General features: G+C 41.7%; 1 protein-coding gene across 1 annotated transcript in view; it reads right to left on the bottom strand.

Annotated features, from left to right (window-relative positions):
- Nucleotides 1-388: 388 nt before the first annotated feature.
- Nucleotides 389-18,847, bottom strand: part of LOC127529128 (5-hydroxytryptamine receptor 3A-like) — a 44,803-nt gene continuing 26,344 nt past the window's right edge. The window contains exons 7-9 of the mRNA XM_051931689.1: nucleotides 14,029-14,236; nucleotides 10,025-10,231; nucleotides 389-988 (exon numbers count right to left, since the gene is read on the bottom strand). Coding sequence (XP_051787649.1) covers nucleotides 732-988; nucleotides 10,025-10,231; nucleotides 14,029-14,236 — 672 coding nt within the window. The 3' untranslated portion in view covers nucleotides 389-731. The remainder of the gene's footprint in view (nucleotides 989-10,024; nucleotides 10,232-14,028; nucleotides 14,237-18,847) is intronic.

Genomic DNA, 18,847 nt, shown 5'->3' with positions numbered 1-18,847 from the left:
AAAAAAGTAAAATTCTCTGATTTTTATCCACAAATGCTTCAAAAATATTTTTCAGACTATCCTTCTGTGATGGCATCAGACACAGCAGTTGAAACTAATGAGGCAATAACAAAAATAAACAAACATTACACCTATAATAATTTCTAGGAAGATAAACAACTAATTTACAACTTATAATTTCGTTTTGTTATCAATCCGAATGCATTCTTGTTCTGCGCAGAAAACATCCACACCGATCACTTGTATACTACACTGGTTCTGGTTTTTGCAGCGTAGTTATATTAAACTAATAATCGGAACACTGCTTATCAGTGCGTCTATGCTATATTCTTGTCTAGTTGATGCTTAAAAATATATGTGAAAAATGTATTGCTGTTTCTCTATATATGAATAAATCTATGCAAAATGTATCTTCATTTTTCTCATTTTAATTTTCTATTTAAATAGGTTAACATATTCAGATATGTTGGAAGGCAGCAAATTGAAGCACCACCCTGCCCCGAGTGGCACGAACTCGAGCTACGTCACTGCCCATGAGTTTGATTTTTGAAGCGTTTTCAACTTGAAATTGCTGAAATCTTCAGATTCCTTTCTAAAGTTAGTGTTTTTAATTTGAATGCACAATTTCTAAAGATTGCTTTTCTATTAATAACATTTCTAGGAATAATCAACACTATATACAGTTTATATATGGCCATGTGCGTGATTCCATTAGGCCATGCTGCTCGGACTTAATTGCTTGCCCAGATGGCTGCCACAGCTGTCATACTGATCACAACTGTGAGCATGTAGAGGATGCACAGCAGTCGGTCTATGACAAGTGCTGCCATTAACCACTGAGCCTTGTTACTTTCTTCTTCACTGGACTTCTCCAGATGGTTCTTGATTGCAGGGATTTGCAGGTGCAACATCTTCAGCAATCGCACTTCATGACTCTCCTGTTCAGTTTTCCACTCTTCTTTCACCTCATTCTGCGTCCTGCTGACATCTGAAAACAGAACAACCAACACAGGATCAAGAACAATTGGAAAAAAATGCTCAAACAGTGCATTCTGCACAGCAAAACATGAGAATATATGAATTTAACCATATTTTTAGATGTATTGGCATATAATGCATCAGTCTGTCTGCCTGCATGAAACGCCTTGGCTGCCAGGGACTGATTTTATTGAAATGTGGCAGAATTATTCTCCAAGGAAATTTTTTCCGGACAGTTCAGCTTTCATTGAAATATCTTGAATACACAACACTGTGCACATTTTTGAAGTTTCAAAAGTAACACGAGCTGTACAAAAGATCCATCTGTCCATTTCATTAACCTGCTGAGTCCAAAGTTAGTCGGGAGGAGACTAAAACCTATTCTAGCAGGATCAGTTTAAGTTCCTGTAGACTGCATGCACTCAAGAGATGTACATTTTAAAGTCACTCTAACATACACATTATTGGAATATGGTGGAGAAATCCTGTAAAGTGCATTTAGGGGTCCATGGTCATGTGCACCTGGTAGTGTGGGCGAGTGGCTGCAAGGTGTTGATGAGAGACTTGGTGGAGCCCATGTTCACGTGCAGACATGTGCAGTTCAGTCGATTTCCCCATTAGGTGTGTGTGACTAGGCACCTGCAAGTACTAAAGTATAAAAGTATCCTTAGCAGGACAGAGAAGGACAAGTTTGGAGGTTAAAGGAAGGAAATGAAAAGGAAACAGGATTGTGGCAAAGCTGATGTGGCAGTGTGGAAGCAAGCAGTCGGGAAATGGCCACAAGTGAAGCAAGCAGACGGTGCTCACAAGGCAGGGTAGCTCCTGCTAAGTACCCAAGGAAGCAAGTGGCCAGTTGCTCCGAATGGATTCCTACTGAAGGCTGAGGGATGGCAGCAGGCAAAAGGAGCAGGGTTACCCACTGAAGGCAGAGGGATGACTGTGCTTGTTCGGTGGATGTCTCATTCTGCTGAGGAGACTGAAAAAGAGTAAGCAGAGGAGATGTCAGTTGTAGAATGAAGTCCCAAAACTCATTTTTTTTTTTTAACGGACGGATCCTGACGATATTTTAACCTGTGTGTTGGATTAATTATTATTATTAACCTCCACTATGAACATTGATTTATTTTGGACCATTTATTTACCTAAGAAGAAAACTGCACTGCACTTTTGATTAGTTGAACATTGTTTGTATAATGATAGCACTGAGCACTTTTGATACATCTATTCTTACTGTGACATACGTCCTTGTTGCCCAGTCCTTCTCGATTTCATGACTATCAATGTCCCGGCTGCAAGGGTAGTATGCATGCATCAGGCAATCTGGGTCTGACAAGAAACGACAATATCTGTTACATATAATGTGAGAAGCATCTATTCATGTCTGTCCACATGAAACAACTTGACCCACAATGTACTGATTTTGTTGAGATGTGGCACACTTTATTCATCAAAGAAATATTTGAAGAATGCTTAGTTTTCATTGAGAAGTCTCAATGAAAGTACATGTTGCACTGTACAAAGTTTCAAATTTGCAAAAAATCCTTTTGAAAAGCATTCATGAATTTGCAAACTTGTCTATCTTAAAACAGAGAAACATTCTGTGTGACTACAAATTGCTTTACTGTCTGTTTTACCTTGGGAGCAGTTACATCAGCCTTTATATTTTGTAGGTTTTCCTCCTTTACTCATCCAACAGTTGCTCAGATGCCCAAACAAGTGAGTGAGAAGCTGTTGAAGGCGCGCATACACAAGCAGCTCACCCAGCAGCACCCTTCAATTATGTAAGCATATATAAGACTGAACTGATTTAACTAATATTATCTGCAGTATACATTATTGTAAATAGCCAGTGTTATGAACTTGTAGCTAAATGGTGTTCACACTGATTAATTACACGGGAAAGGTGAAGCTGCCTTAAGTGACCTAAACATCAGATGGGTTTAGAACGGTAACTGTGGTGGATCTGCGAGTAGAAGATTGGAGCTGATGAGCATGCATCTATCATGATCCTGGGCGTTTTTTGTAAATTATTTACAGGTTATTTTCTAGCTCTTGAATTGAGCCACACATTGTTATAAGGATATCTGACACTGAGGAATCTGATGGAATTGGTTTTTTTTTTTTGATTCACGGCTTCATTTTAAAATTCATTTTCGATTTTGGGAAGTTTTCCGCCGTCATTTTGTTTTTTGGTTTCAGCTACGCTAGTTTGTCAGGGTTTGTCCAATAGGGGTGTGGCTTCAGAGGATGGGAGCCTGTCAATCATGATACAATAGGGTTAAAGGGTCACTCTAGGCTCATGTCCTTAATCCACTACTCGGATTGCAAAACCCGTCATTGCTCTTTATTTTCTTGAATTCATAATTGATTTTTATTACTGATTTTGAACTTGTCAATCCATTCTGACCTCGATCTGGTCTTGTGGTGTTCAGCTTTGGTTTTAAGTTATTTGTTCTCCTGGTACTACCCCTTGCTTTTTTTCCCTTTAGGTCTTTACTTCTATTTATCCTCATTTTTCTCTTACCTTCTGGGCAGAATATGACAAAGACCACACTGGCTGCTAATATGACAGTTTTCACTCTGCTGATTACTCGTGTGACAGACAGAGCTGAGTTTACTGTTTATCCATCCCTGAAGTGACTTGAGACTGGAATTAAAATCTTTAAGGTAAGTGTCGCCTTTCATATTCCTGTTATACAATAAATATGTTCCTTTGTAAATGCTTACTTATACTTTTAATGATTTACTGTGTTTTAAGTAATTTTAATAGATTGAGGGGGAGTTTTTTTCAGTTTCTTTATTTCCTTTCGTTGGCTAATATAATAGAATAAATTCACTCAAAACTCCACAGAGTTGGGGAATTGCCCTGTATAATGTCCGTCAGACATGGTGAAGATTTGAATAAGAATTGATCAAAAAAACAAAGCATTTGACAAAGTATAGAAAGGAAGTGGCAAAATGGTGACAGGAAGTGAGTTGGCAGGAAATTACACCAATACAGTGGAACCTTGGGTCACAACCATAATTCGTTCCAAAACTCTGGTCGCGACCCGAACTAATTACCCCCATAAGATTGTATGTAAATACAATTAATCTGTTCCAGACCATACGAACTGTATGTAAATATATTTTTTTTAAAAGATATTTTAGCACAAAAATAATTATACCATAGAATGCACAGTGTAATAGTAAACTGAATGTAAAAACATTGAATAACACTGAGAAAACCTTGAATAACAGAAAACTAACATTGCAAGAGTTCACGCTACACCCTTATGAACTGCTCGTTGTAAACACTTTTTTTTAATGAGTTTTAAGCACAGGGAAAAAAATGAAAATTTGAAAAATCCTTAATTTATACAAAAACTAACCATAAACAACCAAGAAAACTAACCTTGCATGAGGTTAATAATTTCTTTCTTTAATTTGATTTCAATTTTCTTCTAACCTTTCTTCTCCCCAACACTACCACTCTTCACTTGCTTAGAGGCCATAGTTAATTGCAAAATTAATGCAAAAGCATATGAAATAGAGCACACAGTTCACAGCGAATGCACACATGTCTGACCGAGAACAATGTACAGGGAGAGACTGAACGTGTGCGGAAATCATTGGCGCGTATGAACTGGAAGGGAAACTGGCTGGCTGCCAGTGTTTTTGTTCATCACCGGAGTGTGTGGTCATGAACAGATGCAAAAGTTTGGTGAACTTTTTGATTGTAACCCGATTTGTACGTGTTCCGAAATGTTTGTAACCAGAGGTTTTACTGTCCAGAGAGACGGAAGTGTTGTCATCATGGTGGAAATAGAAGTGAGGTTATCAGTATGAAGCTGGAAGTGACGTCATCCATGGGAGCCGGAAAGTGACGTCATCCATGGGAGCTGGAAGTGGTATTGTTGTGGAGTGGCCATTTTGTGAAACCAGAAGTATTGACGGTAAGTGTGTGAAACTGTTGTTTTTCTTCTTTTTCTCTTTTGGAAGAGAGAGAGAAGCATTAGTACCCAAAATCAACCCTTCATCTCATGGTATATCACTCACCTTAGGGCTTGTTGGCTACCTCCTTAAGCGCATGTGTGCGACAATAATATTGATAGTGAGTTTGGAGATTGTGTAATATTTTAATTTTGCTGTGAATTTCTCCTTGGGATTAATAAAGTATCTATCTAATTATTGGGAACTGCAGTGGAACCTCTAGATAAGAGTTTAATTCGTTCCAGCACTGAGCTTGTATAGCGAATTTCTCGTATCTAGAACAAACTTCCCCATTGAAAATAATGGAAATCCAGTTAATCCGTTCCGCACCCCAAAAATATTAACATAAAAATCAATTTTCCTAACAAATAACACTGATAAATAATATGTACTGTAGTCTACCTTTAATAAATAACACTGGTAAATAATATAACTGATTATTAAAAGAATCAAAACAGGTGTCCAAAGTGCAGTAGCGCATTCAATAAATCTTTAAATAAATAATCCTTAAAACAGTTGTGAAGTGGAGGTTTAAAATACACAAGAATAACAATCCTTTAACACGAGGTTAAAACGTCAACAGGAAGCAGTCTTTAAAAAACAGATGACAATCCCCGGTGCTTCTTCTCTGTTAGCATCAGCGTCTCACCTGCTTCTCCCATGCGGGCTCTGCAACAGGCGAGACAGTCTTAATGCAGCTGACCTTCTCTACACCGTCCTGCTTCAGCTGTTTGGCTTGCCTGTTCAGCTCACTGTTCAGCTACACGCAAGCCTGCACTCGCTCACTCTCCCGCACCGACTTTCTACTGCTGCTGCTTCCTGCCGCCTCCTCCTGCAACCTCCGTTCTCTCTCCTCTCTTTTCTTTTTACTACTTCTCCCCCTTAACCGGCTCGCGCTTCTCTATATATGCAGGGAGGATATGGCAGCTGCAGCCCATCAGCCACAGGAACAATCATGGATGTTGGGCAGTTTCCCACCTGTGCACTTAGGTGAGAAACGCAGACACCGCAGATCGCCCTGCGGCTCGCTACGCGAGCCAATGCTCGTATTTAGATCTGAATTTTTCGCTCATACTTTCCTCGTATCTTGAATTTCTCATATACAGAGGTGATTGTATCTCGAGGTTCCACTGTACTCTATTTCGTGTACATTCAAAAATGTTATGTTTAAGAAAATTAGTCACAGACCCTCCACCACTAACACACTCCAATCAATGCCATTTTCACATCACTTGAATCAGTCTGCTGTGTATGAAGGCTACTGAACCATCACAAGCCCATGTGTACTCCATTTTTAACTCCATTGTAAAATGCTGTTAAAAAAATAACATATTTAATGTGCTAGTCGGCCGGACACTGAAGTAACTGCCTGCTTCTGTGTCCACTCCATGTTTGTTCTCTTGTATCCCAAAATAAGAACAATAAAGACCAGAAAGTGGAAAATTAATAGGAAAACAACAAAAAAGTTAAGCATTTAAGGCAATGATAAAAATACAAACATACAAATTTATGAATCTGAATTAATATAAATAGAACTGTAAGCTGTTTGTTCACCAATCACGTGAAAATGGCTGAAACAAATTTCACAAACTTTTGCATGCGAGTACTGTTGATCCAATTAAAGATTTAGGTATATATTCCATATTGGGGGGTTTGTAATGGGGTGGCAACCCCAAAACCAGTACCGATGCAGGACTGCAGTTCCCATCAGGTAGCAGGAGAGTGCTGGGGCTGATGGGAGGACACAGTTATGAGCACACACAAAGTACAGCTTTTTCTTTTCAATTAATTTGGATAAGAGTTTCATTGTCTTGCTGGATTACAGATTTTGTCTAAATGTACTGTACGTCCTTATACTGTCATCATGGGTTATGTTTAACCATGTTAAATTTCCAAACCTTTCTATCTCCATTCTGTTTATTTTCCTGAGCAACGTAAAGGCCTAAAAGGAGGGTACGATGATGCCAAACCCTTAAGGAGCAATGTTCTTTTCCTTCAAATTTTCAATGATTTATGGGGTTGCAAAATTTATGAAATGAAGTTTAATGTCAATTTTTGTGAAACAGTAGACAAAAGAATACTCTGCTGTTTTGCTTGCTACTACCTATTTTATGTGCTATTATAATATAGAAAATGGATGGATGGATATTATGCATAACCAAAGGAGCAAGATTCAGGCCACTGACAGGGACAGCAGTGGCCTGCTATGTGTTACTCGAACATGCAGATAGGAATTTCATTGCACTGTGTACATGTGGCAACAACTCTGAAATAACTGATGACACTGCATTTTTGTATCAAAGCAAACCACAGTAATGTGTACAATGGTGTATTTTGGTGCGTCTTTGTCTTGAAAAATATGAAGCATGTTTCATTTATTTAGAAAGGTACTGCACTAACCACGGTGAAGTGATTGAGGGACGTAACTAAAAAGCGATTTTACTTGTGTGGTATGGATTGCATACATTAGGTAGCTGCAGAAAGCCACACAAGTAAAAATGGATGTGTGCCCAAGGCTTTAGAGAACAATGTCTTTTTTTAAACCTCACCCCCAGCAAAAATTCACTTTAGTGAGTTTCGTGTTCTGCATCTGTTGCATAGCTGTGAAATGAAAAATTGAAAACTGCCTGATTCGTTCATTACTATAATATATGCCTAATTTTATTTACTAGCTGTTCCCCACTGCTCTGCCCGCATAGTAGTGAAACAGAACAAATTTTAAAAATCAATGAACAAACATGTATTGCTAGCTAAGCGGAGACAAGATATGCTTCAACGCGTGGCCAGGGGTAGAGTGATTCGAACAGAAGCTGGCATGTGAGTGAGGAGGGCCCTGCCCGGCTCTCCACTCCTGACGCCACGCTCCACTTAAGTTTCACTCCATGAAACTTACGAAAAAAAAATGAAAGATTGTCTGAAAAGCTTATAGAAACTGAAAAGCTTACTACTTAAATATTGAAAGCTGGGTTATGAGGCTTACCTAAGATCACAAAGTGAGCCTGTGTTGAGATTTAAATCGCTTGCTACAGGACAATCTAGATGCTTCTGTCATATTTCCAATGTGAGTGATTGCGTGAGCATCACTTTCAGGGCAGGTTCCTGCTTTTTGACTACGGGTTTATTTTATTTTCTTTCTAATGTGGGCTTCCCATTCGTGGTTGGTTAATAATGTCTGATTGGGCTCTGTTTCACCACAACGCTGTAATGGAATATGAGTAAGTGGGCGCAGAAAATCAGAGTGGATGAATGAATCAGGAGTGGACCTATTACTTTGCCTTTGAGTTGATGTGTATCCTGAGTGTCTGTTCTGATTACTTACTGTATAGGACAATTTTTGCTTTTGTAAACCTTTTTTATACTTGCATGTTAATAACCATGTTTTATATTTTTGGCATAACATTCTCAAATGAACATCTTTTAATTTGCATATTTAACTAGGTATCGTGAATAGACTTACCCTAGGTTCTTGTCTATAAGCCGGACTCCTGTATAAGCCGGAGACCAAAAATCATACAAATTTTTAAAATAAAATCGTATCATAGATAAGCCGGACTCATGGATAAGCCGAACGTACTATAACCTATAACTAATAGAAGGGAGGGAGGTCAGTGGTCTCACTCGCACCCATTTAATTTCTTTAAGGGGGGAGAGAGTGTGAGATATTGGCGTCTCTCTCTCACTCCCCGCATGGCGCGGTTGGAGCGGCCAGAGCGCGTTCTTTCTGCTCTGGGCGTCGCCAAGTCAACACGCGCGCGTAGCGGTCATTTTAAATTGTGATTTTATATGTAAGCATATTTAAATATATATCGCAGATTTTTTGCTGGTTCGCGGATTTCTGCGGACAATGGGTCTTTTAATTTCTGGTACATGCTTCCTCAGTTGGTTTGCCCAGTTGATTTCATACAAGGGACGCTATTGGCAGATGGCTGAGAAGCTAGATTGCTTACTTTTCTCTCACTCTTGCGCTGACTATCTGTGATCCTGACGTATGGGGATTGAGCAGGGGGGCTGTTTGCACACCTAGACGATACGGACGCTAGTCTAAAAATGCTGAAAGATTATCTTCACGTTGCTATCTTTTGTAAAGCTGATTCCTGAAGCGACATGCTGCAAGGTGCTTCGCATACTTAAAAGCTCAAAGGGCACGTATTGATTTTTGACTGAAAAACAAACTCGGTCTCTGTTTCTCTCTCTCTTCCTGCTCCTGACGGAGGGGGTGTGAGCTGCCGCCTTCAACAGCTTTGTGCCGCGGTGCTTCGCATACTTAAAAGCCAAACAGACATATTGATTTGTTTGCTTCACTCCTTTTGAAGAGGAAGATATGTTTGCATTCTTTTAATTGTGAGACGGAACTGTCATCTCTGTCTTGTCATGGAGCACAGTTTAAACTTTTGAAAAAGAGACAAATGTTTGTTTGCAGTGTTTGAATAACGTTCATGTCTCTCTACAACCTCCTGTGTTTCTGCGCAAATCTGTGACCCAAGCATGACAATATAAAAATAACCATATAAACATATGGTTTCTACTTTGCGGATTTTCTTATTTCGCGGGTGGCTCTGGAACGCAACCCCCGCAATGGAGGAGGGATTACTGTATAAGCCGGACTTATGTATAAGCCGATATTCTATTTTTTCATTTTCACAACTTTTTTCCTTAGATAAGCCGCGGCTTATAGACAAGAACTTAGGGTAAATATAATTCATGTAGGTTGAGTTTATTTACTGTGTATGCACCATTTTCTTATCCATAATTTCTTCAGTCTGTATTCTTAGAGTCAATGTCATTAGCCAAATTAACACAGAGAACCATGTTAACTGCACAAATTGATCATTCATTTAAAGTTATAATAAGCAGAAACTTGAAATAGAAACACCTAAATATCAAATGTATAGTCCCAAGCATTCGGCACCTGGTCTTTTATACCCAATCATTTTTTAGTTTGGTGAATTACAGGATGGCTGGGAAGTGAAACACAGCAGCATGGCTTCACAGAACAGGGTGATGTGGCTATGCGCTTTTCCAATTAATGATTTCTCCATGTAATAGGTACAATAAACAAATGGCACTTCCTTACCAGTTAAGTCATTGCTGCATTGTCCAGTTTTCTTCTGTGACAAACAGTTGGTATTCACAGAGAGGAATTTTGCCAGATATTTAAATAGACATGTCTGGAGCCAGGATGGTATTTTTCGATCTGTGGACTGTTCTACCATATGCAAAACTGCTATTGTGCCTAAAATGCTGAGAATCATTATGAGCAAGCAGAGGGTGAAGAAGACACCTGTGAAAAAACACAAAACGGCAGAAACTCAGAAGACAAGAAAATACATTTGGAAGTCAGAGCTGTGGCTGAGTGCAGTGGTGGTGCTGGGCAAAAGTGGGCAGCTGAGAAAAAGAGAGCTTGGCTCACATCACTAGGAAGCGTTGAGCTTTCAGTGATTCCAGGCAGCCCCTGTGCACGTAAAGGTCATAAAGGAGTTGCTTCTGATGATCTTTGTAATCTAAACATTGTGGGTCCTCTCATTGTGAATGGGAGGAGTATAGTGGCAATGCTGCCCAAAATTGTTGGGGCTGGGTGAGAGAAAGCTCGGCTGATGTCACCAGGAAGTGTTCCACTTGCAGTGCTTAGAAGTAGTCTCTCATTGCACATGTTCTCCTGTTAGCTCCTGGCATAAAGGAGCAACTGACATTTACCAGAGTGAAATTGAGACAGACCATGACGTGCGTCCACAACAAAAACACTGACGTAAAACTAGTGGAGTTCAATTTTTAAAGATATACGTTACTTTGTAAAACTGATCTTCTCGAACAACTTGTTCGTTAAAAGGACAGAATACTGTGATGATGATATTGCAAAATAATCGAGGTCAATTGTGAATAATTTTTAATTTAAAGAAGAATGCCTAAAATTTGCCTCAAATTTCTGGAAAAGTATTGAGAGTAAAACCCAGAAGTTTCTTGTTCCTTTTGCATGTGACCTGTAGGGGGCATAACAGTCACAGGTTCAAATCCGGTGCTTTTATTTACAATAATCTGTACCTTTTACAAGCTCCCTTCCCTTAGTGTTGTAACAGCTCCCACACAACAGTACACTCTGGTAATTCTGTCAGTTGCTCCCGTTACTCCTTCCATTCTCCTCCACTTCTCCCACTCAAGTGTTGCCTGTCTCCTCTCCAGCCTGACTCTTTGGGCCAAGTGGAGAGCTCTCTTTTAACACTGATTGGGGAGTACGTCTAGTGCTAAATTAATTGCACTTTTGGGTCAGGCAGGACCACCCTGGTTCTTGTGCAGTCAGTATGCAGCAGGTTGACCTGGCAGCTTCAGCAGAACCTGATAGGGCAGCCCCATTTGACCACAACTCCCATACTACCCTGTGAGTGTCTATACTGGGGCTCGCCCAGATGGGATATTGCCACCCAGTGTACGGAGGGGATCCCCAGCCCATGGCAGTCTCCCACTGTCCTGTCTTTCCAGTCACCCAAATCCATCCATGGCATCCCTCCATGGCTACTGGGAAGACAGCCCTGGCATGGTGGGGAATATCAGAACTCCCCATTGTAAAAGGAAGGTCAGGGAGGACCCTGCACCCCTTTCCCCACCACTCTGTCCATCACATGCGACAGACTTTTACCCATTTTCATCGTAAGAAGGGAAAGTAAAAAGTGTGACTTGTGCTCCTAGGTTTTCCGATGTAGTTCTCTAAATTTGTTAAAAATGGACAGGTGCAGTTACAGGCTATTTAAAATGGTAATAAGTCCCAGTTCAGAGTTTTAATCTAAGGTTAGTGTCACAATCCAGTGTCATGATGCGGTTAAAAAACTATCCAGTATTCTGATTTGTATGTTGCATCCTTGTGCTAAAATCATTTCAATTAATTTTTCCCCTCATCCAACACTCAATAACCCAAAAACAAAGTGAAAACAGGATTTTAGAGTTTTGCAAATTTATTACAAATAAAAAACTGAACTATCCCATTGACACAAATATTAGGACCCTTTGCTATAACACTTGAAATTTGGCTCAGGTGCATTTTTTTTTTTTTTTCTTTCATCAATTCTGGAGATATTTTGACACCTTGTTTGGAGTCTACCTGTGGTTAGTTCAATTGATGAGAAATCTTTTGTTAGGTCTGTGCCTTATCTGTATAAAGTCCCAAAGCTGGTAATGTGTGTCAGAACAAAAGCCATGCCATGAGGTCCAACGAATTGCCTGTAGAGCTTAGACTCAGGATTGTGTTAAGTCACAGATTTTGGAAAGGCTACAAAACATTCTTGTAGCTTTGAAGGTTCCCACGAGCACAGTGGCCTTCATAATTCTTAAGTGGAAGAAGTCTGGAGCAACAGCGACTCTTCATAGATCAGGCCTCTTGGCCACCTCTCTCACCATAGCCCGTCTTGCATTATTGCTCAGTTTGGCCAAGAACCCGATGGTCATTCTGCCTGAGCTCCAGAGAATCTGTGCAAAGATGGGAGAAACGTCCAGAAGGATGACCACCATTGCAATACTTCACCAATCTGGGCTTTATGACAGAGTGGACAGACAGAAACCTCTTTCCAGTAAAAGGTACATGGAAACCTGATTGGTGTTTGGAAAGAGGCACATAAAGGGCTCTCAGATGTCCTTTGTGGTGAGGCATGGTGTTGACTGCGTCATGCTGTGGGGTTGTTTTTCAACTGTTGAGACAGGGAGACTAGACAGGGTTGAGGGAAAGCAGAACAGAGCAAACTCTGATATACTTAGTAAAAGCCTTCTCCAGGGCTCTATGGACCTTTCACTGGGCTGAAGGTTCACCTTCCAACAGGATGATGACCCTAAGCACAAAGCAAAGATAACAAAGGAGTAGGTTAGGGACAGTTCTGGTAATGTCCGGAGCTCTAAGTTTAACCTAGTTGAACATCTCTGGAGAGCCCTGAAAATAGTTGTCCACCAACTGTCTCCATCCAAAATGCCAGAGCTTGAGAGGTCATTCTGGGGTATTGAGTGTTGCTTGATGTGGGGAAAAATTAACTTAAAACGATTTTAGCACAAGGCTGCAACACAGAAAAATGTGTAAACAGTGAAGACTTTGTGAATCCATTATATCCATTGGGGCTTTTCTACGGTTTCCAAATTGACTTTTCTTACTGTTGTACCTGTTTAAGATGTACATAGAAAAGTTTTAATATATGTTGAAAAAAATATAGTCTGCTTAACTAGAAGTGCTAATATTTTACATTTTTAGTTAGTAAGGGTATGAACAACTATTTATCATTAATCCCTTTATGTTCTAAGCCCATATAGTCCAATGCTGGGCCATAGGAGAGGTGGAAGTCAAAGCCTGTCCCAGCAGAATCAGCCAGTCAGGCTAACCAGAGTACATGAAGGAGACCTGAACAAACTCGGGATGAACGTGCAGACTTCACACAGACAGCAATTGGGCTGCTGTCACCCATATGAGACCTCTGTGTGGTCTGATGTAACACTATGGTAATACCTGTAATGTAGCCCCAGAGGACTAACAGTTGAGAACAAATGACTGAAGTTAGAACTGATTATCTTAAAAGAGACGATCCTGCGTGTAAAGTAAACATTGCCAAACGTGCAGTAAATCTCCCTTTTCCTGGCCCAGGCTGTCGGTATGAAGACATATTGGTGTCTCGGCTTTTCCCAGAATGATGCATGCTGAGTTGATTTGCCTTGAATGAGTGAATCTGGATATGTATGACCATCCATGGTCAACTACTGCCCTCTTTCCACTGCTGCTGTGGTAGCCACCATCTCCCCAACATCCTGATTGATTGATGAGGGGATTAATGGAAATGTATACATTTCAGAATTGTGCAGGACTTCCTCGAAGTCTTCAACTTCAAAAGTAGACTTGCTAACTTCTGATTGGGAAAGGATAAACTGTAAGGTGACCTTATCAACAGAATATTTACTAAAATCAAAGTATTCCCTTGGTATATGGCAACACTTTCCCTTTTCAACATTGAGCTATGCTATAAGTAACCCCCATAATTAAAACGACCAAATCAATGGCTCTGCATTAAAATAGAATTGGAAGTAACGTGGTATTGTATGAAGATCTTAATCATTTACCAAGAATCGGAGTGCTGTTTGTACTTGGGACGAGATCATTGAGGATCAACAGCAATACTGAAAATCCCAGGACGATGGTGACCTTCACTCCCAGTCTTTCACCTGCAGTGATGGGAATGAACATGCTGCCAAAGTCCACAATGAGCAGGAATATGGCAGGAGCAATTAGGTTGATGATATATAATGCTGATGTTCGCTGTAAAGTTATCTGCAGAAGGTAAACACAGATTATTAGTGGCCCCTTTCATTTTTTTTTATAAATTGTGCTAGATAATAAGAAAGGAATAAATACATCAAGATGAAGTGCAAAAAAGTGCATAATATACATATATCTGACCATTTTCATATGTCAGTGAATAAAGAATATGTCTGACTGTCACCTTTTTCCTAGGTGACTTACAACATTTGAGATACTCTTACTTGATAGGCAACAAGCCTTAGGGGAATTCATCACAAGAAGGGAATACATGAACCTAGATTGTGACATATTATTTTATTACTTACTGCTCATTTTGTTTAATGTTCCAGTAATGGATTTGCACTCTTATGCTAAAGCATTTGTTGCAAAATGTGCTGCTGGTATACATTTGCCTGAGAGCTTTTAAGGGCTTCCAGATCCATACAGGAGGGCTAAAGCTAGTGATGCCAAAGTGGCTGCAGGTTATTTGATGAAACCAGTTTATTTTAAAAATATTCTTGTGGTTAAGGAAATGAGGTGGTGTTCTTGTTGGCAATTTTCAAAATCTACAATTGCTGGGCCCCATGCAGAGGTAGTTCCTCTTGGTGGTGCTGGGAAACAGATTAAGCTGACACAGTAAACAGATTTGAAAATATTTTTTGAAACCACTGTTCTCCCAACACATACAGTAACATTTGATTTGTTAGGTCAATTTACCTTCATAGTATTTGAAGCAGCAGAAGTAGCTAAAGTGTAAAAGGCTTCCTTACTTTTTCTCCAATAGCTGAGCTAGTGTGTCACTCATGGCATTTTTAGGGTCATTCAATAATAAAGCCTGGAATCTTGTAGATTCATATTAGAAGTGAAGAGTATGGTGACACAGTAATTAGGTGTGTTGCTTCACAAATCCTGTGGCATGGATTCCAAATCACAGTCCATGCAGAGTTTGTACTTTCCAGATGTCTGCACGAGTTTTTCTAAGGAATCTGGTTTCTTTCCACCCTGATCGATTTGCAGTTTAGGCTGAATGCAAACTATAAACTGGGTGTAAGAGAGTGCCCTGAGAAGGACTAGTGCTACTTCCCCATTCAGACTGGCTCCTGTCTTAAAGTCTGGCGCTGCTGGAGTATGCTCCAGTTTACAGCAATCCAGAAATGGAAAAAATAGTTAACAAAAATGGGGGGATGGATGGATGGTGTCAGATGACATATAATCAACCAGGCTACACAGTAACTAAATGTACTGGACACAGTGTCAGATTAATCCTTTAAAAAGAGGTCTGGAATGGACTGGGCATAATTGTTGGACTTAAGCAATCCAGGCCTCAGTTGATAGAAGAGGATGTACTGTAGACAAAGCTAATGTCCTGAAACATTCTTTTAGATTTTCTGTCCCTCTGCCACCTTCGTCTAATGACCAGTGCATTACCCACACCATCCCTACTACATCAACAACCCTAACACCTAACCTCAACTGGAATGCCCAGTGACAAGTCTACCTCTGACCATCAATGTGGACTGCCCACAACTGAAGACCAAATGAGGAGACCTCTGAGGTAACTACACACAAGAAAAGCTTCAGGACCAGATGGAGTCAGTCCTTGAGCTCTTAAGGCCTATGCTGACCAACTTTGTGGTGTCCTTTGTCACGTGCTCAGTTTGTTCTTAAGGCTCCAGAAAGTGCCACTGCCTTGGAAAACATCCTGCATTGTTCCTGTTCCAAAGAAGGCAGGCGCCTCTTCACCTAATGACTACAGACCAATGGCACTTACATCTCACATTGTGAAAACCTCTGAGAGCCGGGTTCTGGACTATGTGAGTCCTCTTGTGGTAGACCATCTGGAGCCACTGCAGTTTGTCTGTTGGACAAAGATTGGAGTGGAGGATGCAATTATGTACCTTCTCCACAAGATGTATTCTCACCTGGACAAAGCAGGCAGCACTGTGAGGGTTATGGTTTTTGATTTCTCCAGCACCATCCAGTCATCACTGTTAAGTGACATCTCAGGGATCTGCTTGTGGCTGAGCCTGTGGTGCCTCCAGAATAAACTATTTGATGGACAGACCAGTTTGTGAGACTCAAGGACTGTGTGTCTGATGTTGTGTGCAACACTGGATCACCACATGGAACAGCCCCGTTTCCTTTATCTCTTCACTCTCTTCATCTCTTTACTGTACACCTCAGACTACAAACATAACACCAGGTCATGTCACTTGCTGAAATTCTCGGATAATTCTACACTTATGGGGTCTATTGAAAAGGTGGATGAGACAGAGGATAGAAGTCAGGTGCAAAACTTTGTTTTTTGGCACAGAAACAGTGGTCTGCAATTTAACATCAGCAAAACCAAACAACTGGTTATTGACTTTTGCCACACCAAAGAACCTCCATGTCCAGTCACTATTTAGTGAGTGGATGTAGAGGTGGTCCATTCCTACAAGCACTTGGGAGTTCACGTCAATGACAGTTTAGACTGATGTCGTAACACAGAGGAACTACAGAGCAGGCTATGTTCCTTAAAAGTGACATCCATCACATCTTTTACAACCCAATGTGATGTTCTACTCTGTGGTGTGCTGGGCTGGTAACGCCAAGAGAAGCCCACCAAATCGACAAGGTACATAAAAGGGCAAGCTGAGATATAGAACTCACTCTGAACCTGCTGGATGTCATAGCAAACGAATGTATTAACAAAACTAAGATCCATTATGAACAATGCTGCACATCCTCTGTTTGACATACTAACACTGAAGACTTTCCACCAATGAATTATTCAGCAGAAGTGTGTCAAGAAAAGAAAGGTTTAAGCAGAGAAAAGATCATGCCTCACACTCCGCCCAAGACTTTAAAATAGGATTATATGAGTTCAGTAAGATGATTTACATAACTGAGAATGTGAAAGAGAGTGAGATGGCTCACATCTGTGTTGATATCATCACATAAACATGACAGAAAAAAATCTGTTTCAGACCGCTGTGCCTGTATATTAATTTTGTGAATTAAATCTAGGAGGCCAGAAAGCAAGGATTACTCCATCCTCTTCCGCTTATCCGAGGTCGGGTCGCAGGGGCAGCAGCTTGAGCAGAGATACCCAGACTTCCCTCTCTTCGGCTACTTCTAGCTCTTCCAGGAGAATCCCACGGCGTTCCCAGGCCAGCCGGGAGACATAGTCCCTCCAGCGTGTCCTGGGTCTTCCCCTGGGCCTCCTCCCGGTTGGACATGCCCGGAACACCTCACCAGGGAGGCATCCGGGAGGCATCCTGATCAGATGCCCGAGCCACCTCATCTGACTCCTCTCGATGCGGAGGAGCAGTGGCTCTACTCTGAGCCCCTCCTGGATGACTGAGCTTCTCATCCTATCTTTAAGGGAGAGCCCAGACACCCAGCAGAGGAAACTCATTTCAGCTGCTTGTATTCACGATCTCGTTCTTTCAGTCACTACCCATAGCTCATGACCATAGGTGAGGGTAGGAACATAGATCGACTGGTAAATTGAGAGCTTTGCCTTATGGCTCAGCTCCTTTTTCACCACGACAGACCGATGCAGAGCCCGCATCACTGCAGACGCCTCACCGATCCGCCTTTCGATCTCACGCTCCATTCTTCCCTCACTCGTGAACAAGATCCCGAGATACTTGAACTCCTCCACTTGAGGCAGGATCTTTCTCCCAACTCGACTTCCTGCCAGCAATGCGGACCAAGCTCTGACACCGGTTGTACAGGGACCAAACAGCCCTTATCAGGGGGTCCGGTACCCCATACTCCCGGAGCACCTCCCACAGGATTCCCTGAGGGACACTGTCGAACGCCTTTTCCAAGTCCACAAAACACATGTAGACTGGTTGGGCGAACTCCCATGCACCCTCCAGGACTCTGCTAAGGGTGTAGAGCTGGTCCACTGTTCTGCGACCAGGACGAAAACCACACTGTTCCTCCTGAATCCGAGGTTCGACTATCCAACGGACTCTCCTCTCCAGAACCCCCGAATAGACTTTTCCAGGGAGGCTGAGAAGTGTGATTCCTCTGTAGTTGGAACACACCCTCTGGTTCCCCCTTCTTAAAGAGGGGGACCACCACCCCGGTCTGCCAAGCCAGAGGCACTGTCCCTGATGTCCATGTGATGTTGCAGTGACGTGTCAACCAAGACAGCCGTACAACATCCAGAGCCTTGAACTCCGGGCGTATCTCATCCACCCCCGGGGCCCTGCCTCCAGGGAGTTTTTTTGACCACCTCGATGATCTCAGTCCCAGAGATGGGGGAGCCCACCTCCGAGTCCCCAGGCTCTGCTTCCTCATTGGAAGGCATGTTAGTGGGATTGAGGAGGTCTTCGAAGTACTCCCCCCACTGACCCACAATGTCCCGAGTCGAGTTCAGCAGCGCACCATCCCCACCATATACAGTGTTCACACTGCACTGCTTCCCCCTCCTGAGACACCGGACAGTGGACCAGAATCTCCTCGAAGCTGTCCGAAAGTCGTTCTCCATGGCCTCCCCAAACTCCTCCCATGCCCGAGTTTTTGCATCAGCAACCACCGAAGCCGCATTCCGCTTGGCCTGCTGGTACCTATTAGCTGCCTCCAGAGTCCCACAGGACAAAAGGGACCGGTAGGACTCCTTCTTCAGCTTGACGGCATCCCTCA

The sequence above is a fragment of the Erpetoichthys calabaricus genome, chromosome 9, assembly GCF_900747795.2.
Source record: "Erpetoichthys calabaricus chromosome 9, fErpCal1.3, whole genome shotgun sequence".
Taxonomy (NCBI): domain Eukaryota; kingdom Metazoa; phylum Chordata; class Cladistia; order Polypteriformes; family Polypteridae; genus Erpetoichthys; species Erpetoichthys calabaricus.
This window is presented reverse-complemented; position numbering and strand designations above follow the sequence as displayed.